This window comes from Bos taurus, chromosome 25 (assembly GCF_002263795.3).
Source record: "Bos taurus isolate L1 Dominette 01449 registration number 42190680 breed Hereford chromosome 25, ARS-UCD2.0, whole genome shotgun sequence".
Taxonomy (NCBI): domain Eukaryota; kingdom Metazoa; phylum Chordata; class Mammalia; order Artiodactyla; family Bovidae; genus Bos; species Bos taurus.
The window spans coordinates 38,668,813-38,692,173 of record NC_037352.1 but is presented as its reverse complement, the minus strand read 5'-3'; the positions used below and the strand labels follow the sequence as shown (position 1 = coordinate 38,692,173).

At 49.9% G+C, this 23,361-nt stretch overlaps 1 protein-coding gene across 9 annotated transcripts in view; it reads right to left on the bottom strand.

The window, feature by feature from the left end:
• RNF216 (ring finger protein 216) overlaps nt 1-23,361 on the bottom strand; it is a 120,695-nt gene that overhangs the window by 45,022 nt on the left and 52,312 nt on the right. Inside the window, exon 14 of one of the 9 annotated variants that reach the window (XM_059881389.1) lies at nt 2,512-2,721. The exons of 7 other annotated variants lie outside the window; for them this stretch is intronic. In XM_059881389.1, coding sequence (XP_059737372.1) covers nt 2,686-2,721 — 36 coding nt within the window. In that variant the 3' untranslated portion in view covers nt 2,512-2,685. One more of the 9 variants, XM_059881388.1, reaches the window with a different exon arrangement.

Below are 23,361 nucleotides of genomic sequence, written 5' to 3'. Positions count from 1 at the left end.
GAAGGTGGTCCAGACGGGAGGTGAGAGGACCTTCGTGAGTGAAGTTCTCTCTCTGGATTCTATCTGACCTCTGGGGATCTCTTGGTCAGAAAATCTACAGGACAGCTGAGACTTCCTGGGTCTCAGCCCAAGAAGCTGCATTTATAGGTCTGTTCTGTCTTGAAAGGCACGGTGTATGGGGGTACCTATCAGCCTCTACCCGCTTGCAATGGGACAGGGACATGCACGCACAGTGTGGCCGTCTGCTCTGCTCTGCGTGGGCTCCCCGAGACCAGTCTCCTGAACACTCTGCACTGAGAGAGATGCCTTCTCGCCACCACCAAACTCCACCTGTGGGCAGCACTGCATTTGGGGCCAGCCTTACCTGAGTGGGCTTCCCTTGTAGCTCAGTCAGTAAAGAATCTGCCTGCAGTGCAGGAGACCCGGGTTCGATTCCTGGGTTGGGAAGATCCCCTGGAGAAGGAAATGGCAACCCACTCCAGTATCCTTGCCTGGAAAATCTCATGGACAGAGGAGCCTGGTGGGCTGCGGTCACAAAGAATCAGGCATGACTGAGCGACTAACATTTACTTACTTACCTACCTGAGTGGGGGAAGCAGGCTGAAGTTAGAGAGGTTACTGAGATTCTCCTGTGGAGCCCCAGAGTATATAAAGGCCTCTGCATGCTTACCTGCCTACCTGACTGACTATATATGGTAATTCACGTGGAAAGGATCCACAGAGCAGGGTGGACTGGAGAGGGCTTTATGGAGACAGCAGGACAAGAAGGGAAGAAAATGGTCCAGGGGGAGGTTCAGGTAAAAGCATATGTATGAACAGAGGCAGGTAGGTGGGGGACCTGGTCTGGCTTGTGAGAAATCAGGAGGAAGAGGCTCGACTTCTTTCTTCTGAAAGAGCGTCAAAAGCCCGGGCTCTAGAAGCGCTGCACGTTCTGCCTGGGTGACCTGAGGAAAAGCAAGGCTGACAGCACTGTGAGGCAGATGGGAGGACAAGCCAGGGGCTGAGTGCAGGAGGCCAAGGCTACAGACCAGAGACCAAGTCCAGACCAAGCGAAACGGGGAGAGAGCAGATTCTGAAGAAATTCTTCCATATGGCTAGGTTTAGAGAAAAAAAAAAAAAAAAAAAAACCCCAAATAACCCTAAGTCATCACAGGCTACGAGAAAAATCTGCCAGACAAGGAATCCTTGGGAAGACTGTTCAAAAAAAGGCTGACACCCACTTGCAGGAGCACAAAGAAGGGAGCCTTGAATGCAGTGTGGATGTAAGACGGCTCACGTCTGAACATGGTAGCTTCATGTGTAATAGCAAAACTCCCACAATTTAACTGAAAGGTGAGCATTTTAAAATAACAGCGCCTCTCGAACACTTGGCTACAGCACGCTTATGAAGCAGCTGTTATGGGCTGGTCACCACACTGGGTGCTTCCCGCCCAGCAGCTTGTCAATCCTGGGCCCTGCACAGACGTGAGGGAGTCACAGACAGGAGCCGAGGCTCCTGCAAGGGGAGTGGCTTTTCTGGGCTCTACCTTCGCGGATTGGAGGAGAGAAGCAGGCCCGCACAGATCATAAAGCACACAGCACCACCTCTATCTCAAAGAAATTCCTTTCCCCCAGTTTCATACCTTAAAAATTTATGCAAACTTAAACACAAAACAAAGCGGACAGGAAAAGTGTTGATAGCAGGTGCAAAAAAATGAGTACGACTCCAAGTCAAGACGAGCCCTGTCAGGACCTTGCCGCAGCGCCTGCAGCAGGGCCAGTGGCCGCTTCCCGGCAGCCTTCGTGTGTGTGGAGCGAACCTCGGTCTGCTCCAGACCTCGGCCCAGTCCCATCTGCCTGTTTGCACGGCCACCACAGCACCAACAGTGCTCTGGGGACCCAAAGAGAGCCCCGGACACCCTGAGAAGCCACAAAAGGGGAACAGGTGCACAGTAGGCATGAGCAGGCTTGCGCCGGAAAAAGCTGGTCTAATCTAAGTCCTTATTCTTATGGAAGAAGGGCACTTCAGGCCTAACAACTAGGGAAGAAATAAAAGACGCACACAGTGTACTGTGACAGCCAGGATGTGCAGAAAAGCCTCTAGCCTTCCTCGCGCTCTGGTTCAAAGTCCTTCCCCTCCCGCTATTGTCCTGTGCTATTATTCCAAGGCTGACCTTGGGTCTACGGCAGGTGTGCACCCAGCTGGGAAGCTCCAAAGTGGACCAGTGAATGCCGGATATACTCTCATTTGAGGCCCATGTTTCCAGGGGGTAGGGGTTATTGTTTCTTAAAGACAAAGCCAGACAAAAGCAAGCCAAAACAAACCAGATCCTGTGCAAAGATCTTCCTAAGAAAACCTAACTAGCAGCCTAGTCTAAATAAAACACTGACACCTCTCTCTCTCTCATACACACACATGCGTGGAGCCCGCCGCCCAAGTTTCAGGGCACTCTGATGTTACCTAGATGGTGTAAGAAGCTAAAAACGATCGTATTTTGTATTGGTATTATTTCCTAACTGTCAAGGTGTTCATTTCAGGGCAAACATATTTTATTTAGAGACATACTATTAATCTGGCTCAGGGGTGAGGGAAAGAATGAAACGTAACATCCAGGCCACAATTCAAAGGTCCACATACAGGGAACTCCCTGGCGGTCCAGTGGAATGCCCTGCTCTCACTGCCAAGGGCTCAGGTTCGATCCCCAGTCAGGGAACTAAGATCCCACATGCTGCGTGGCATGTCTGGAAAAGAAAAAGGTCCATATACAATTTTTGGTAGATTGTAACAACAACAAGCACTTATAAAGACACTGTTCTAAGCATTTTTTACTACACCTACAGCCAGGATCCAATAACCAGTCTGGAATCTGGCCACTCAATTGCTCCCACTGAGGGCTTCTTAGAGCCAAACAGCTTCACCCTCTGCCGGGTGTGTCTGGTCACTTCACTCTGCGTCCACTGTCCCAGAGAGCCGTTCAAGGCTTCCCAGGAAAGGGTCAGCCCAGAGCGAGGGCCACACATGCAGAGGCCATGCAGGTTCCTGCAACAGCTGCTGCTGCTAAGTCGCTTCAGTCAGAAACCAATACAAATCAGAGCGGGGGAAGCCACACTGTGAAGGGGTTAGATAAACTGCTTCCCATTCCCTTCCAGGTTCCCGCAGGAGCCAGTGGGTTCCTCTTTTACACACAATGGCACACCACACAAGCCTCTGCCCCACCATCAGAGCAAGACTACACGTGTTCCCGACTATCAGGTCACCGGATTCTGTACTGGTACTTCTGAAATTACTGGCTCTAACCTGATTCCAAAACTGCTGGAGTTTATTTCAGAGATGGGCCTGCCAGTCTGGGCTGGCCTCCGGGAGGCCCGAATCTAGGCTTTATCTGTGAGGCTCGGTAGCCCTCTGCTGGCTGCATGCTGTTAATTGTTGGTTCCTCACCCAACCAGTGAGAAAACGGCCCTCAAAAACATTCTCATGTCTCTGCCATCTACAAGGCTTTAGATTTACTGAAAACATCCACAGACACAAAAAATAGGCAATACAACTTTCTGTCATCTGAGCTTGTGCAGCGTAAATATTGTTATCCACATTTCATAAGCAAAATCTACAGAACATTAAGGCTTGAGCTCAGGAAGGGAACGCATACGTGGCCGAGGAGCCGCCCGAGCAGCACTGCAGCCCTCACCGAGGCATCCAGTTCATCCCCTTCTGCAGCTGAGCGGCGGGAGAAGCACACAGGCTCCCCACACAGCCTGCTGGTCAAGAGACTGGCTCTGGGCAGATCTGGGTGGTTTGCCCAGGCCATTCACTCAGTGGTGATGGGAGGCTAGAGGCTCACCTGCCAGCTTCAGTCTCCTGTCTATGAAGGGGCCAGAGCAGAGTTACAGGCCTGAATGAGATGCTGCCCCTGCAGCACCCAACAGTCGACTGATTGATGTTTCAGCTGCTGCTTGGCCATCACTAACGTCACAACTGTCACAGCCTGGCCTCCAGGCCTCCTGCCCTCCCAGCACAGCTTGAGGAAAACCCCGGCTCCTAGCAGGAGCTGGAGAGGCCCCTCATAGAGACGGTGCAGAGCCTACTGCTGGTCACCAGGTTACAGGCGAGAGCTGGCTTCTCTCCCTTGAAAGGTGAAGGGAAACTGGGATAACAGAGTAACGAGTACATAAAAGAACTGAAACGGAGGTCTGCAGCCACTGTTGAGCACACAGACGATGACGCAGGTGAGCAGAGGGTGACCCCCGGAGATGACAGGGGTGGTGTTGCTGGCTTCCAGTTACTTTCCAGTAACCATGACCAGAATTGGAATGGCCCTTGGAAAAGCAAAAGGGAAATTTACGGGAGCCACAAGTACAGCACATTGAAAAGATCAGTGAGTAAAGCTGCCAAATCTAAGAGTAGGAGAGCTGGGAAACAGTGCCGTGAACAACAGTAACAGCTAACATGCATTGAGTGCCTATGGGCTAACTGAACACCTTACTCAAATCAAGCCACTCAGTCCTCAGAGCCAGTCTCCTAGCAGGGGGCTATTCTCCTCCCCATTCTTCACAGTAGGGGAAACTGAGGCCAGGGATGAGGCGGGCTGTGTAAGGCCACAGACTAGTTAGTGGAGGGGCTGGGATGTGAACACAGACACTGCTATTCCAGTTGCCCTGATGAAGAGTGCTAAACGAACAGCCTGGCGGCTGTGGGCAAATTCTTCAGGCCCAGATTGGGGCAGCACAGAGAATATGCTATATCAACAAATGGTCTAAGTTTATCAATACACTGAAGAGACGTATTTGTTGGAACAGACCTTGGAACAGACCGTCGGAAAGTCAGAACCTGGGTGAGGCCTCCCAGTACCAGAGAGCCCCTGGACAGACCAAAGTGCCTCCCGTTCCCAGGAGCCGACATCTTCACCAGATGCAGAGTTATCTGATAAGGTTTCGCTCCAGGCGCTGGGGCAACAGACCACAGAATCAAATCACTGAAGTCAAGCAAGTGAAAGAACATTCCTGTCCTGGAATCTGCAGTGGAATGTGCTGCTGCAGGATACAATTTTAAGAAAAAAAGAAAGGAGAAAAGCCACTGAGAGAACCAGAGTATCTGTGTGAGTGAGTGCATTTTAAACAACCCGTCTCATGGGACTAGGAACAGGAGCGTATTTAGAACAGCCCCTGGTAAGACAGAATCTGAGCAGCTAGACCACCTCACGAAGAGCCAGCCCTCCCATGACACTGGGGTCCGCAGAGCCAGAACCCCCAACGCCCACACGGCGGGCTGGCCCACTCACAGCCTGCAGCCCCGGTAGGCAGCGCGGCGGCTCCGCCGTCGCCCGAGGACGCCAGCAGCTGCTGGGACTGCACCGTGCCGGCCCCCGCCCCGTGCTTCTCACCTGCACGCCTCTTCTCCAACTGCTGCCGGAATCATCTTCTGGAAAGCGTGATTTGACCACGTCACCCCCATTTCCCACCCTGGATGGGCCTCCTACTGTCACCAGGAAGAGGCCCCCACTCTCCACAGGGACTGTCCCCTCCTCAGCTGGCTCCTCACCTGCCACCGCCCCACCCCTCCCTCAGAAACACACCTCAAATACACCGCGTCCTCTGCTGGGAGGCCTCTCCCCACCCCTCTGCCCTTGCTCCCCAGCAGCCTTCCAGGTGCAATCCTCAAGTCCCTTCTAGAACGTCTGCTCTCCACCCCCCACCCCCCGCAGCAGACAGAGCTGGGCAGGACCTGCAGGCAGGCTCCGCGGGGCCTGGCTCTCCTGGGGCTCTGATGGCTTCTCTAGGCAACAGGACGACACATTCACCATTTCCACCTGGAGGTCTAAAAGGCACTACAGACATGCCTGAAACACGAATTTTGATCCCCTTGTCTCCCCAGAGTCGTGCTTAATCCCTTCTGTATCACTGAGGGACACCACCACCCATGAAGTGCCCAAGGAAAACACCCTGGATCCTTTTTCTTCACCCCCCACACTCACGCCACCAGCCAGTCCTCTCTGTGTGTCCAGAGTCACTGCCAGCCTGGCCCATGGAAGGAGCTTGCATTCGCACCCCCACAAGCCCTGAGGGTCCCAGCCTGCCCGCCCACAACATACAGAAGCTTCACTGCTCTGCCTCTCCCCACCCCTCAGTTCGGCCAGTTCTCCCCAGCCCTCTGCTCCCCAGGTTGGCACTCTCCTGCTAGAACATGGGGACTGTAACCAAAGCGTGTGCGGCCACTCTGGGGCATGGAGAGCCAGCTCAGCCATGACCGGAGCTCTAGATGTTTCCTGTTACCACGGCTAAAGCAGACCCTATCTTTGCTGTTTAGCAGATCTACTATTATCTGAATTCTAATCCTGTTTTATCTCCCACTCTTTATCTAGAGTATTTTAGGAAAAAACACAAACTATTGTTAGCTTAATTCTGAAACAGAAAGGCTTCAAACGAGTGTCACATTTCATAGCTCGGATCACCATGTCCAATGGCTTCCCTGGTGGCTCAGACAGTGAAGAATCTGCCCGAAAGTGGGAGACTGGGTTCAATCCCTAGGTCAGGAAGATCCCCTGGAAAAGGAAATGGCTACCCACTCCAGTATTCTTGTTTGGAGAATCCCATGGACAGAGGAGCCGGCAGGTTACAGTCCATGGGGTTGCAAAGAGTTGGACACGACTGAGTGACTGACACTTTCAATTTCACAATGGCTTTTAAGCTTCTGATAGGAAAACCGCTAGCCCTGCTCCAGTGCACACGTCTCTCTAATGGCCAGGAAGCATCCTCAGCACCAAGGGCAGGTGTCCTCTTCCCTCCTCAAGCCCACCAGCTGACCGCGTCCAGAGCCGTTCTGTCCTTTCACTCAGAAAGCATCAGGAACAAACCCTGCGTGTCGACCTGGGGCAGTCTTCTGTCTGGCGCATGGGTCCAGGCCTCACTGGTCACAAGTGACATCTGCCACAGACAGCACTGCCCAGCTCTGGCCCTCAGCCCCCGGCCCTGGCACCCAATCCGATGTTACCACCCCATCCTGATTTTACAATTGGACAGGAGGGGAAAACATCAACCTCAAAAGCGAGTTCAGAGCTGAGACAGAATATGTGTGGCCTCAAAGGGTGGTGGCTCAGGACTCTTCTAAAGGGTGCTACTGAGGAGACCAAGGGAGACAAACTTCCTGAGGTAACAGCAGCCACGAGGGCACATGTTCGCCCACCCTCACGAAGCCTGCAGGGGCACACCCCTCTGTAGTGGCTCCTCTCCCACTGCTTCTTTACCCCACAGCTGCTCTCCTCATGGCAGGACAATCAAGAAATGCCTGCACTACAGTGGGGCACAACTGCCCACTCAGAGAAGGACACTGCGACCGGAGTGGGCACCAGGCTGCCAGAAGCGTGCGAGCGCGCCCTGCTTTCCTAAACTGTGAAGCTGGGAGATTCTGTACCTATGTGCTGGCCCACACTTGCTTCTGCTCAAATCTGGACTCCCAAAATGCCTGTTCTGTTTCAAAATCCTCCGGATTTCAAGTGACCCCCCCCACTCAAACCCGGGGCCTGTGCCTTGGCTGCAGAGCGCAAGGGGAGGGAGGGGCACTAGTGGTATCTTAACAGCTATTCCAACGGGCTCCCAAGCAGCCTGTGAGCAAACGGTACCTCACAAACAGGAAGGAGAAACAGACTTTACTTTTGTAGGGTCCCTCCTTTAACAAATCGAATGATCTGCCTCATTATTATTACTTTTTGAGGTGGTTAAAGAAGGAAAAGTGGGCGCTGCTTTCCATCCACAGACTCAGGCTGCCTGGGGCGGGCCCTTACCCCACTGCCTGCGCACCAGGCGGCCAGGCTGCTGAGATGAGCCCGCCCTGGGTGAAGTTAGCCTCTGCCGGCCAGGCCTGTGCCAGCCAGGCCTCTGCCAGCCCTCCACCGGGCCCTCAGTTGCTCACGCCACACTCTGCTGCTTCCAGGAGGAGCCAGACAGAACAGAAAGAGAGGCGCGGCTTTGGGGGCTGGGCTCTGGGTTCAGGCACCGGGGATGCTCCCCCGATTGTCCTCCACTGCAGATGTGCAGACTAGGTGGGAAGGGTGGGAAGGGGGCCCACTGGTGGAGGTGGCCCGATAGGGAACAGGATACAGTGCCCTTGAACAGCTGCCCCCACTCTGTGCCCCGCTGGGTCCTGGACCTCCTCCGCCTCCAGGACTAGATGGATAAATGTGACTGAAGTTAGGAGAGGGCGACTCCCTCCCACTGATCCCCGTCTCTTCTGTGGGCCTGGGCCTACTCTTCTCCTTGAGGCAGGCCACCAAGGTTGAAGGAACCAGGGTGCAAGAGAGGATTTTTAAGTCTGGGAGAGCAGGGCTGCAGAAACTGTTCTGTTACTGCATTTTCCCGGACACAAGGGAGGCACATTAAACATTATTACTTGGAAAATGCAGCGAGATACAAGATGAATCTCATACAGGCAGATTCTATCACTTTTCCTCTTTCCACCCTGAATGAAAAGGACAAAGCGATGAGCTGAAAACGAGAGGGGAGGGTGTATAGTGGGAGGGAAATAAAAAGCCAAACGCTGAACCTGACAGAAATCATGGTTGAGCCACTCTCCCCTCACAGTCATATCCAAATGGCAAGTCACCAAGGCTGCAAACGTCTATCTCAGGAGTAATTAAACCAAATTAATCTTAGGAAAAGAGCTTTAAATGTTCAAAGCCCCATTAATTCTCATGCCTTGTAATTAAATATGTATGTTAAGAAGGCTTGGACAAAAGCAAAACATTTTCAAATGTGAATTCTTTATGTTCACAGATAGCATTATAATGCATTCTGATCACTGATCTTGCAGAAACCATGTAAAAAGCTTAGTGAAGCGCACACTGTAAACATGGCACAGAGAACGCGGACAATCTCAGTCCATACTGAGCTTTCGAAAATGTGTCTTGATAAACACCTTCACTTTTAAGGCTCCACACAAGTTACTCAATGATAATCTCCACTTGGCTTTTTAACTCTCCCTGATCCTTGCCCCCTCTGCTCCTGAGGCGCGGCCCTCAAATGCATCTTGGAAAAGCCCTCGGCTTCTGCTGCACTGGGATCTGCTTTATTTCCTTGTTCGTGTCAATCTCTCAGGGTTAACCTTCTCTTAGATCATCAACCATGAAAGAGCTGGGTCACCCTGACATGCTGTGTGTCTTGAAGGGAAGGTATCAAATCCTGCATTTCTAAAACTCTCAAGAACACTACTGCTGCCACATGGTCTCTCAACAGCTCTTGACACTCCTTTGTCAAAGTGCTCTTGCCTCACAGAACTTCGAGTGCTTCTCACAACCTCACTACTTCAAAGGAGGTGGGAAAGGGATTACTCGTCAATTTTTTTGATGAGAAGAGTCAGAGTAAATGATCTGCTGACAGACAGTAAGCAGTTTAGAGTCTGAATGTTATCAGTTTTCTTATTATGTGCTACTGGTCAGGATTGCCAGTGCCTCCAGTTAAGGCTGTCACAAGGTAGACCATAACACCCACAAAAAACTGCTCCCGTGATTTGTCTACACTGCTTGGTTCTGTTAGTACTGGAGTTATCAATTATTTTTTTTTAAAGCAATGTGAGTTGGTGTTATGGACTGAATGTTTGTGTGTCCCCATATAATTCACACATTGCAATCCTAATTCCAACGTGACGGCATTAGGAGGTAGGACCTTCGGAAGGCCTTGAGGGTGGAGCACTCATGGATGGGATTCATTCCAAGGAGAGGCAGGAGAACTTGCCCCCTCTGCTCTTCCTCATGTCATGATATATTGACAAGAGGGCCCTCATTTGAACTGAACCTGCCAAGGCCTTGATCTTAAGACTTTCCAGCCTCCATTACTATGTGAAGTAAACATCTATTGTTTAAGCCACCCAGTCTGTGCTAATGTGTTAGAGCAGCCTGAGCGAAGACGGCTGAGTTTGGAAAATTTATCGACAAAGTTTTCAAAGACAGGGATGTTTGTGCTAAAGGAATTTTACCTACAGAAGATCTTAAAAGATAAAAGCAGAAGCCCTGATTATTCTAACTGGATCCATGACCATGGTCAACTGAATGTATTTGTCAGGACTGCTGCTAAGTCACTTCAGTCGTCTCCGACTCTGTGCGACCCCAGAGACGGCAGCCCACCAGGCTCCCCCGTCCCTGGGATTCTCCAGGCAAGAACACTGGAGTGGGTTGCCATTTCCTTCTCCAATGCATGACAGTGAAAAGTGAAAGTGAAGTCGCTCAGTCGTGTCCAACCCTCAGCGACCCCATGGACTGCAGCCCTTCAGGCTCCTCCGTCCGTGGGATTTTCCAGGCAAGAGCACTGGAGTGGGGTGCCATTGCCTTCTCCAACTATCAGGTTCCAAATCAAAACCAGAAATTAAAGGAAGAGGCAGAGCTTTCAAACACGAAGGAAAGGATATACTCATATCTAAGTTTTGGACAAAGATAATGTGGAGAGACTGTTATACTGACACCAGTGGATCTAACTGACATTTTAAAGCTTCTTCTAGGTCCAAAAGTCTGTGTGAAGCTCCTCTCCCACTTGAAAGATCCTGAGGTAAGTAGATCTCATTCCAGGAGAAATCCAAATGATTCAGTACTATCATTTCAGAGAAAAATGAAGTAAAGAAATCAGATGCCCCAAATGAGGGAGAATTCATAACAGTAAAAACCTCGTCTTTTGTTTATTTCCTAATGAGGGGAGGGAGAAGATAATCGAACCTACCTACATTGTCAAGATTAAGGGTGCTGTCTCGGAATTTTACTAACATCCCTTCCTTTGATCCTCAGATAGCCCAGAGTGTCATCATATCCACTCACACGTGAGGAAACCAAGTCACTAAGAGAATGAAGGGCCTGTCTAGACCACCTAGGTTATGCCCAGAACTCTCACGATATTTAATATTACATTTAACTTACTATCATACTCTTTCCCCTGTTTTCTAGCAAGAAAAAAAAACAAAAAAAAAAACCAGCTGTTCTGACCATTTTACTTATGTCTGATGAAAGGTACTAGCTTTTGGAAAGGAAACCAAAGAGATGATTGGAGCAGTAAATAAACATCAGAAAAACGGGTCTGTTCAGTAACAAAGTCTTTGTATTCTGTGTATTGATTCTGTTCCCGAGACAACTTAAAACATTTAATGTCAGAAGTTTTTGCCTAATGAATTTCACTTACTTCTACCAGCGAAGACCAGATACAACTCTAGGTCTAGCAGATGGAGGGAGCACTTCAGTTCAGATGAAGAAGATGGCATTTTACTACCTAAACGGCACAAAGCCCTGCCAGGTTTTCCTGGAAGAGCCACGAGAGTAAACAGAAGGCACTTCCGCTCCGAGTCCTGGATTCCTCCAGCTGACCTGTGAGGACATCAGGCTTTCTATTCTGCTGTTAAAGTACAGAACTGTGTAAAACCAAAATTAATTCAACAAAGATTGTCTTCTTTCAATTATTTTTATCATCTATTAGAGAGAACAAGCAGAATAAGAATGTATGAAAAGTACAAACAGACAGTAAACAAGTAGGGTAAAAATTGTGTGTCATACAACACGTTCAGACATTCAGAATAGAAAAGAGAGAGAAGCAGGAGCTAGCCGACTGGGTCATTCCAAACAGACTGAAGATCAAGGGGAAAAGTGTTCAGCTAAAACTCAGAATTCCATCCTGGAGTAGTTTTTGTTTTTTAAATCTCTGTGGACAATGGTTAAAGAAAAAAAAAAACACGTACGTGCTGAGAAACACAAAAAGGCATAATGAGTGCACGCCTGAGTTTTAGCACAGGGAAAAAGCTTAAATTGCACCCAAAAAGTACCTTGCTTTTTGTACTCGATAGCGTAATTCTTGGAGAGATTTCCTGATCTGTACTAATAGGTTTTTCCTTATTTTAATTTTTTGGAATGGGTTGCAAAATTTTGTTGCTCACTCTTTCTAGGGGTGGGCCAAGTCTCAATTTATCTATCTTACTTTATTATCAACAAAAGGGTTGCTTTTGATAAAGTATGACTCAGGCTCCTAAATGAAGATAACAGCCAACATTACTATGCAAATCACTGCCTTTTAATCTTTTTTTTTTCCCCCTGCTCTGCAAGGCTGGCAGGATCTTAGTTCCCTGACCAGGGACTGAACTCAGGCCTGGGCAGTAAAAGTGCTAAGTCCTAATCACTGGACCGCCAGGGAACTCCCAGATTACTGCTTCTTAAAGTAAAATTTGAAGAAACTCCAAAATCAAGAGTTGACTGAGAGAAGAGAAAAACAAGTGAAAACATTTTAAGAACTGGATTAAAGAAACAACCCTTCTTCCTCAAGTGGGTCTGCCATGGCTCCACAAAACAAAAGTCAAGACCTTAGGACAAAACACCACCACCAGGAGCCCGAGGACCCACTGGGGGTGCCAGGGCCGGGGAGAGGAAAGAGTGCCTGCCCTCCCATTCAGCCCTGCTTCAGCATTTTGCTGGTGTGTGTGATATGGGAAAAACGACAGGACTCACTTTCAGTTTTGAGAATCATGACTCACTCTCCCTACATCCTCTCGATTCTGGCCATATTTACAGTAATATAAAAGAAAAGAGAGGCAGCCCACGAGGCAGGGAACATAGAAGCCCACATCCTTTCAGTTCTACCATCAAACGATTAACAATTCCTCCCCTTTATGAAGCAGTTTTCTTTTCAGGAAAAGTATAAGCTTTGTGTCCTCTCAAAATGGTTTTCCCCCTCCCCCACTCTCCAGAAAAAAAAGAAAAATGAAGAAAAAAAAAATTCAACAATTAAAAAATATTATTTCAAATCAGTTTTTCTTTTCCCCTGGACTCAACTCAGGGCTGTTGATAGCACTCTTCAGTAAAATAATTTAGATGTAAAGAGTTCAAGAAAATGAGGCCCATGCTTGCAGAGTTCAATCGCATCAGTTTACTCATATCTTTAAAGTCCCTTTCTACTTCCTGCTCCAAGAGGACATGGGCAGTGCTTTCCAGAAGATGGACAGGCTTCTGATCAGAGACCAGGTTGATAAGGTTCCCCAGGCAACACAAAGGTGGCTCCAGCAGCATGAAGTTCTCTCCGGGAAGCAACCACGGGAGGACATGCCGCCCTTGCCTCTCAGAAGCCACTACACCAGCTCACATGGGCCTGTCCACCAAACACATCCTCCACGTGGGCAGGGCTGCTGTTACTGTCCCCTGCTCCACAGGGAGGAAGGACGCGCACTCGGAAAGGGTGGGGGTGTGTGGGGACTGGGGAGAAGCGCCCTGCTGCCGCCTTCTCTGGCTGCTGATGCTCTGCCGCCCAACAGTTTGAACGTTAGGTGAGTGCAAGTGCTCACTGCCAAGCTCACGTCTTCCAACAACACAGATGTGTCTCACTCACCACAGAGTGTGGATCTGGGGGCTGGCAGAGACTTGACTCAGGTAAGTAAACTCGGGCCCGGAGGGGAAGGCCTGATGCCAGCACACGTCTCGGCACCCCCTGCAATGCCTCTTCTGCCACCTGAACGCAGTCCCATCTGGCTCACAACGCAGCGCGCAAAGAACCTGCCTTCAAAGGGGTTCTGCCATAATGAGTTCTGGATGCTCCTAAGTTCTGAGAGAAATGAACCCTGTTCTCTGACCCTGCACACAGACAGTGAGACTGGGGTGACCCATTGATGAGATGTGAAGAGCACCTCCCCACCCACCGACAGGGTCTCTGCTGGGTCGGCTTCTGGTGAAGACCCATCTCCACCCTGAACAAACAAGCACAGACACCAAGCAATTCTGCCTGACAGCAGTATTTTATTGTTACGACACCGTCTCGTGACCCACTTCACTCCCTGCTCCTTACTTCTCGGTTATAAGCAGTAATCAGTAATGTCAGTGCTCTGGCTAGATTGCTCCAGGCCCATTAATAATGCACAAGCAGGAACAGGATGAATGTGTAAGTGTACAACAGAGGTTTCAAGGTTAAAAGCAGTAATGGAGAGAGCTGGCAGGAGGCAGGTGGTATTGGTAGAAGAGGAAGGCACGCGCGCGCTCGTGTGTGAGAGAGAGAGACAGAGAGAGAGGGAAAGAGAGGGAAGGAGGGAGGCAGGGAGGGAGGAAGAGAAAGGAGGAGGGAGGGGTGGGGAGTCAGTCTTAAATCTGTTTTTTAAAACGCCCAGCTCCCCTCCAGGGGCAGTGTGTACAGTGAAGCACAACTTCCCAGGGCCCTTCATCAAGCCGAGCGCCGCCTCTCCTCTCGCCTCTCCTCTCGCCTCTCCTCTCCTCGAGTGGACACAGCCTGACCGCCTGGTGGGGAGGGAGTCAGTCTTGTTAGGTCTCAGGCACTGAAGAGCTACTACTGTATGAAACAGGTCAGAGGAAACGGTACCAGTATCTTTCAAATGTATGTTTGGTGTTTTAAACGACTTCTCTCACAAAAGGCAGTGCTTGCTTGTTCAGCCGAACTAGTACCTTCGCAATGAAGCCTACACAGGAAAGTCAAGACCAGTGACGCTGGGCCCTCCTTCAGTGCCCGAGACAAGATGATGCTATAGCTGCATCCCCTTCTCTGCACATCTCTACTCACCAATACCACATCCAGCATTCCTATCCAGAGCTTTGTATCAGAACTGAATAACAGCAAATACGCCTGCATATCATGCCTGGGCAAGGATGAGCCTGGCTATTTGAAAAATATCTGCCTGGGAGATGGGGGCAGGGCCCTGAGGCCAGGTAGACAGTCAGCCCTGAGGCCAGGTAGACAGTCAGCTGTGACTCCTGCGCTGTTCGTATCTACTTGACCTTCTAAGTTGAGACAGCCCTTCACTTCTTGCTCACCAACCAAAACTGAACTGCTTTACTTACTAGGAAAGTAACAACTTCATCTGCTGGTTTCACAACCAAAACCAGACATTTTAAAAGCTGGTCCCAGTGATGCTTGGGTGAATCAGATCCCATCCTTACTTGTTAGTCAGAAATAGTCTCTGTGGGAAAAGGAAGCAGTTGGAAGCAGTCTTGAATCATAATTACTGAAAGCTGTATTTATACCCATGGGGCTCTAACTTCTGTGCCAAGGTTTTCTCACTGTGCTAGAGACAGGGCTCCTGCAGAAAGGCCAGTGAGAAGAAAGGCAGAGCTGTCAGAGTTCTAGCTCTTTCCACTGGCTACAAAATTGCATCAGTCACCTACAACCTGAGGCAAAAAGCTCCCCTTCTGAGGGTGGTGAAGTCAGCCCTCCCAGGGATCCAGGAGGAAGGTCGAAAGGTTTGAAAGTGGGCAAGTATATTTTCAAATTCATGTTTATCATTTTGTTCCCCCTCAAGTTCCCTAAAAGCAAAAAAAAAGAAAAAAAAAAAACTTTTTGTTTTAGAAGTTCAGAGATGACTAGGTTGATGAAAAAACAATTATTTTTTTAATTGGAAAAGTAACACATGCACAGTACTCCCTCTTCCCTTCAGAGAAAGGCTTCCCTAAAGCAATTCCCTGCAACCAATTTCTTATCTCTCCTTTCACACAGACCATCTGCACATGACCACGTACAACTCCTCTTCCTCCTCCTCCCATTTGAGATCCAAATATAAGCGTACAATATCCACTGTTATACAGTTTGTTCTTTCTTTTTTAAACTTAATACATCTTGCTGATAGCTTCAGATTTGCACAACTAGACCCATGTCATTCTCCTTAATGCTATGGTGTCCTGGCTCACAAGTCAAATCTGGTCTGTTGCCTCTTGTTGTAAATATGATCTTAACTAGATCACAGTCCTGTTCGTTTGTTCACGTACTGTCTATGGCTATGTGAAGCTACAAAGGCAAAGCTGAGCATCTGTGACTGGTCCAAAATTCCTAAAATGTTTAATATTTACTATCTTGCCCTTTATATTAAAAAAAAAAAAGCCTGCCCACCTCTGGTGTATGTCCTTGTATGAACACGCACACGTGGTCTGTTCTGTTTCCTGCTGATGAACACGCAAGTGGAAAATGGGTGTCCTTAAGAATGAAACTGACCTGTCAGTGCTGGGAGGCACTAAGGCGGAGCAGGAGGGCAGAGCGGGACCTGGCTAGGGGGCCGGCGTGAAGAAGCAGGCTCAAAGAGGCACCTGCAGGGCAAGCCTAGCCTCCCAAAGTGTGACTTCTTCTTTTTAGAGGAAGTAAGGGGCAAACTGCAGGTCTCTTGATAAAAGGAAATCCCCCTTTGCTGTGTCAAAGCTACTCCCTGTGTCTGTGTTTTTCTTAGTTAGGCAAGGCCGCCTGAAGCATACTCTGACCAAATTAGGAAGCAAGCAGGCTGATGTCTCTGAGCCGGTCACCACATGGCCAGGACGCCCAGGCATGCGTAGACAGTGATGGGTGGGGAAGGGGAGACTCAGTCCAAGAGAGAAGTGCTGCTTGCTTGAGACATCAGCCTATCAAAATTACACTTAATAAGAATTAGTAATTGTTCTTGAAGATGAAATCCACTTCCTGCTTCTCATAAAAAAACAAGGGCTTCCAAGGTTTCTACAAGGAAAGACAGTGTGAGATGCACAGTAGAGAGGAATTCTGTGCAGAATTGTCCTGTTTACTCCAAGGGCAGTGAAGGTCTTGAGAGGCATCAAGGAAAAATACCAATTAGCTCTCTGATAGATTAATAGGATACTCAATTTTACACTACGGAGAAAAAAAGAACTTAGGAAGGTCATACGAAGAAAGACTTGTGTAAATTTCCATTTGAAGACCATTACCTCCTGGAAGGACAAGGTTTTAAACTAGTCCTACGCTTCCCAACGAGGTTGAGGGATGCGATGCTGAACCGTTCACACTGAGCTTGTTTCTGCCACCTCCATTCAGTGATATTCTCCTTCAGGAATGACTTTTGAGTTAACCTCTGGTTCTGAGCCAATGAGCTCAGAATCTACTCTGACCACCAGCACTATCTGGGCAATAAAATTTAACCTTGAAAATCCTTGCTTTCCTCCCAAATTTTCAGACCAGCAAAATTTTTGGACATGATTTTTATTCCCTTAGGAATGTGCTCAGCTCAGTCCCAGCACTCGCTATGAAATCAGATGTGCAGTTAAGAGTTAAGGTAAGTTTAAATGATGAAACAAACCTCAGTTCTCCTCTACAAGAAAATCTTTAAGGGAGCCAGGCTGAAAGATGCGGACACTGCTCCTGACTCAGCCGGAGAACAATGCCCTCTCTGGGGCAGCGGCTGCTCCCCTCGGAGAAGGCAGAGGCCCCGAACAGCCGTCCGCGCGGGTGGCCGTGCACTGGCGCAGGGCTCCTGTTGAAACACTGCTTTCTGTGCTGCCGCTCAGTTTGTGTCAAGCTGGCATCTGGGTTCCTTTGCCAGGTTGTACGGGGCAGGAAATTCGCAATCACTATCTCTGGAGCGCTCCGTATGTTGTCAAAACTGCTAAGCGTTTGCTTTCTATCTACCCTTTACCAACTCTGCACATTTAATTACAATCACCTAAAGGATCCATGAATTTTACTTATGAATTTAAAGGATACATGAGTTGACACTACACAGGTATTTGTCTGAAACCCTGGTTGACTGACATACAAACCCATCAACCAGGAACTGTGTTTCTGTTAGTCAAGATTTCTGTGACTCACCTGAGTCAAACCGTGCACCAGTGGACCGCTGAGGACACAGAGGGATTAGAGCGGTCCCTGACAAGGAGTTCCCATGTAACTCCAAGACGACGATTTGATTGCTTTCTCAGGCTGTGTGAACCGCCTGCTTCACATGCACAGTGAAGATGCCTGGGCTGTACGACTCCCCTCTACCCCTCATAAATCCCGCGTCTACAGTTACAGATGGAGAGAAGCAAATGCCAGTAGGAGAGTCACCTGGGCAGGCCCAGTGCTGTCCCCTCGACAGGGCTGGAACCACACCCTTGTTCCAGACGAGTGTGAGTGTGATGGCACCCAGGGGGCTGGCAGGCCCTCCACGCCCTGCTCCCTGCGATGGAAGCTGCTGCTCAGCAGCCTGGCCTACGCAGGGACGTGGGCCGGGCCACCGAGCCGCTGCGCCTCCCGTGGCGCGGTCCTCCCCCAGCACGTCTTCTGCTTTCTCACTGCAGAAGGCACATGGCTCTACGCGAGCTTCATTGCCCTTTTATGGTAGAAAAATGAATTGCCTGCCCAGCAGTGGAGCTGAGAGATGACAGAACGGAAAGTTGTCATTTGTTGTGGTTTTGGCAGCAAGCAAGTGTTCTCCTCTCAGCCACCCCTGGATGGACAGTGCACGCCTGGCATTCGGCAAGGGAAAAGCACAGCCCCAGCCACACAGCGCCCCAGCGAGAGCCTAGCCTGCACAGCGACACACTTACTGAGGAACGGCATCAAGCCTCATTTTTATGAAAATGCACCTTTTACAAAACAAGGCATCAAAAGGTTTGTGTTTTTGAGTCCCAGGAAACATGGTTCCAATCAGATCACATCTGAGGAACAGACCTCACTTCCTTGTACAACGAGGATGTGGGCCTGGAGCTGGGCAGCGAAGTGACCTCATTCTGGAGGAGGGGCTGTGGCTCTCCCTGCAGCCCAGCCAACCTGGGCCCTGTCTCCTGGATGGCTCAGGGGGACAGGGGAGGTACCATCAGCCCCAGATAAACGCAGCTCCTGGGAAAACACACCGATATCCAAGTCCCTGTGGTAATAACAGCAGTTGGTACCACAGGGCCGTAAATAGTTTGCATTTCTGTCAGGAGGCCCACAGGAAAAAAGCAGGCCTCCCAACAGCTGGGAAAACACGCTGTAAGAGGAAAATTTGGCAAATCTCTGTATGCACATCAGAGTTAGGGAAATCAGGCCCATCTGAGTGAGAAATTAAGCTTAATCCAACATGCTTTCGGCTGGAAAACAAGTCTTTTTAAATGTGTGGGGGAAAAACTCTGATGGTTACGTGGTTTCTTCCACGTTTAAAAAGCACCCAGGACTAAAAACAGCAAACACGCCAGTGTGGAGACACCGCAGAGCAGCAGCAGCTGCTGAAGGACGCGCCTGGCCTCTCGTTGGGCCCCCTTCCCAACACCCCTTCGACCCATGGGGGGCTGTGCACTGGGGAAGCCCCACCGCAGGGAGGAGCCTCCGGGACAACTGGGCTGATCGCGTCCACTGCTGGCCCTGAGCAGGCACCTCCACCGTCCCTCCTGCCCGCTGCTGCCCCTCCCCGGCAGCCCCCGATCAGCCCTCAGAAGACCGTGTTTCTTCAGGCCATCCAACCCCACTGAGACCTCCTGGAGAAGGAAGCACAAGCACTCGAGGCACTACGTAAACAAAGCAGCCTCGGGACTGAAGGGCCTGTTAACTTAGGGCCGTGGGAGCACCGTGTGACCCAGGCCTTGGGTCACCATGTCACCAGAAACGCCACTTTACGATAACACCGTTGACAAGACTGCCCAGATCCCCTAACGATCTGTACTTCAGCCCTCCCCACCTCCCACTCCCTCCCTCATGGCGCTCAAGGTCCACCCTTCTGGCACTGTGATCACTAACATCCGGGCTGTCAACAGCTCCCTGGAGTGCCCAGAACCAGACCCACTGTCCCCACTCTGCCCTGCGAAGCCCTCGCAATCTGGGGTCTGCATCTCTTCCCAGTCCACGTCCTCCTGTTCCGTCACACCGCCTGCTGGCTGGCCACTCACGTTGCTTCGCTCACGTCAGAGGCCCGGTCCCCTGCTCCACCCACTAGGCCGCAGTCAGGCCGAGACCCTGCTCCTGCACAAGCGTTTCCTGATGGTGTGCTCACCCAACTCTGGGAGCAGCTGCCGTCACAGCTCCCATCCTCGCGGGGCTGGCCTCCCCTGCTCAGAGCTCAGGAGGGCTGTGGCTGCCCCTGTTGCGTTTCTTCAGGCCTGGCAGCGCTCAGTCAGTATCTGAATGACCAGATCTGACCAGAGCCCCACAGGGCAGAGTCCCACCTGCCCTGCCACAAGTCTAGGCTGAGGGGGTGGCTCACAAACGTGTTAAGAGAAGAGGGAAAAAATGCCAGAGACGATTAGGGGCAAGACCCTGTGGGGGCTTCTGCATGGTGACCAGACAAAAGTTTTTAAGAAGGACTGAATCCAGAGAAAGAGAGGGAAGGACCCACAAGGGTGCCACCTGGAAAAAAAAGACCCAAGCTGGCAGAGATAAGGTCAGGTCAGAGCGGGTGCTGGCCTCGGAGAGAATTAAAAGGCCAGAGGGCTGTGGTAACAACACAGGGAGCAACAGATGTTTTTAGCAGCAAAATGTGACAGAAGAGGGGAGAGAAAGGCAAAAGGACAAGCTGTTGTCAAAGACAAGAGGAAAAAAACCGTGATCTGTTTCACTCTCTTTGGGCTAAAATGTGGATCAGCTTATCAGACATAGGGAGCTTCTGAAACTTAAAATGCTTTGCATATTCATGCTTCTGATGGGAAATAAAACTGAAAAGTGCTTTTATGGGGCTACAGGGATCTGGTCTGAGAAATTCTCTTAGCCTACTTCTCTTTGAAAACCAAATGTCAATGCCAGTTTGAAAGTCCTCAGTATTCTAGAAATCAGAGCCTCTGGACTGGAAGGACACTCAAAAGGTCATCTGGTCTCCCTCCTGGCCTCAAGAGTGGACTGCAGGTTGCAAGGCATCCCAGAGGAAGAGAATCTGTTGAGGGCTGTGCCTGAGCCTCTGGCAGGGCTCTGCACCAGGCCCCAGGACCCTATTTCACTGGTTACGGGATGGCCCAGTAACCGATTCAGGATTCCTGACAGGCAGCTCAAGTCTGTTTTCCCAGGGAGGCTGGAAAACATCAGGGTTCCACCAGGTGTACAGAAGAATCTCACACCTACAGAGAAACCCCACACACGCAACCCTCACTCCTCGGGGATGATGAGCCCTTTAATCTTCCCACAAACAGCTGCTGACATTGTCCTGTTATGTCACGAATTGTCCTCATCTCTTAAGGAAGTGACTACGCCATGAAATAGAACACTTCAGTGAAGGGTCTCACCCGTTTCCAAGAGTGAGGTACCCTCAAAGCAGCAAAGCAAAGTAGGTCAGAGCACAGACACAGAATTCAAACCCATCTAGATTTCTATTGTTTTTCAAATCGCCTTGTTATGAAAAAACAGAAATACACACAACCATAAATAATATAATGAACCGCATGTATCCATCACTCGTGTTTATAAACTACTAGCTCGTGACCTATCTTGGCTCCCCTAAACTCTGTCTGCTCTGCCATTCTCCCTCTTCCAGTACAATTTCCAAGCAAATCACAGACTATACATCACTTCATTTATAAATATTTCAGTTTGTATCTCTAAAAGACAAGGACTCTTAAAAAAACCAACCTATCATACCAAAAGCACACCTAAAAACACACAAATAATGGTAAGAAAACCCCAGATTTGATTCCTGATGTCGACACCTGCTGGCTACATGACTTTGAGGGGACCAGGGGCAGAAAGCCCCTCAAACCCAGCAGGAGCTCTACTGGCAGGCACCAGGACTTCTGCGGTCTCAACACTGATGCTTCGGGGGCTTCCCTGGTGGCTCAGGTGGTAAAGAATCCGCCTGCAATGCGGGAGACCTGGGTTCAATCCCTGGGTTGGGAAGATCCCCTGGAGAAGGGAAAGGCTACCCACTCCAGTATCCTGGCCTGGAGAAGTCCATGGACAGTACAGTCCGCCGTCACCTCAAGGAGCCCTGGCAGGACGGGCTCTGACCCTCAGCAGGGCAGTGCACCAGCTTTCGCCTGGGCTCCTCCCACTGACCTCGGCGGACTGCCCTTGGTTTCCTAGCGCTGCTCTGAGTTATCAACGTGGTTCCCAGTCCATCTTCTCAAGGGACACTAGCATGTAATACAGACGCAGAGCACACAGCTGCCATGCGGCTTCCAGAGACGGCAGAGCTGGCTCCTTAGCCTGTTACACCGGAGACGAAGGGCAGTGGGTGACGTGGGTCTGCGTGGTCGATCCCACCTGGCCTCTGGGGACAAGAGAGGTCCTTCTCATTCTCGGTATGTTTGTCTCAAAGTCAGGGAGGACACTGAAGAGTAAAAGACCATTTACATTCTCTGCGAGCACAGAGCAATCAGAAAATGACCTTGAATTCAACAGTAAACACAAGAAATTCCACCCAGAGGCAGCTTCAGCAGAGGCTCCATTCTGATTTTGCCTGAACATCCCTCTCTGCTGCCTCGTCCCTTGCCTACATTCCTTCTCCCTGACACAGACACCCAGGAGGGTACGGGGTGTTTTCCTGCTTGTGTTATTACCATAGCAACAATTTCTCTTCCACCTGGAAGGCTGGAAGCCCTGCAGCGCTCTGTGCTGAGAATGCAAAGGGGGGACACGACCGCTCTGCACTCCAACACATATGCAACCCCCTCCCTTCTCAAGGACATCACGACGAGGATCACTAAAATTAAGATGCTGACAGCCAGTAACACACAATGAGTGTAAAGACAAAAAGGAGGCAAGGGACTCTATAAAAGGGTATTTTGTAGATTATCAATTCTTGAAGAATTTTTAACAGGAGGCCTTTTTTTAAAAAAAAACACATGAGATTTCTAAAGGCTCTGACTTGAAATGCATCTTTCCTTTGATGAGGCCACAGGCACAGAAAAATGCATTAAGTGATATTAGCAAAATGTCTGAAAGCACTAAACAAGTACTGTGGTTTCCAGCAAGAGAGGCACTTGAGAGCTTCTGATGCCCAAACGGTGCCTGAACAGAGGGAGGCTGTTAGCAGTCTGATAAGCAATGGCCAAAGGCGGCCAGAAAATCCACGAAAAAGGGTCAGAGTTTCTATTTAATGAAGTGCGCAAACAAACCTGTTAATCCACAGCATCTTTTTAAGTACCACAGTGTATTTTAGTAGAGACCAAAACAACCATAGACAGACAAGGAGCTGTGTCTTCTGCTAAAGGACAGTAAGAGGAAAGGCAAGCAGCCCCCACCTCCAGGCCTGCCGGCCGCATTGCACGTGGGGGTGACGGCCAAGACACAAAGGGCAGCGCACTCCTACAAAGACCATGACCGACGACTGGGCCATGGAGGCGAACCACGATTGTTAAAAATCTTCCCTCTGCGACTAACTGAGTTCTCCAGCAAAACGTACTATCTGTTTTGTCTCCAGGCCTTTCCCACACTCAACTCTTTGAATATCGTTCCCTGGGAGGCCAATCCTTCTGAACAGGGATAAACAAAAAATCAACAAGAAACCTGAAGGGAGGGGACCCGGCAGTGGAGCGGCTGAGACACAGAGGGCAAACCCACGAGCAGCCTGCTTCAAGGCACAGCTCTCCCCAGGGCGGAACGGGGCTCTCCTCTCAACCTCAATGCTGTGGGCTCAAGCGACAGCAGTCATTTGACAGAACAGACTGGTCAGCAAAAAATTTAGCTTCAAAAACCTATCCCCTCTCCACTGTGGCATGCTAGTAAGAAATGAAATTTTATGAGTACATGATTTGAAAAATTAAGTGGTGGTGTTCAGTCGCTACATCG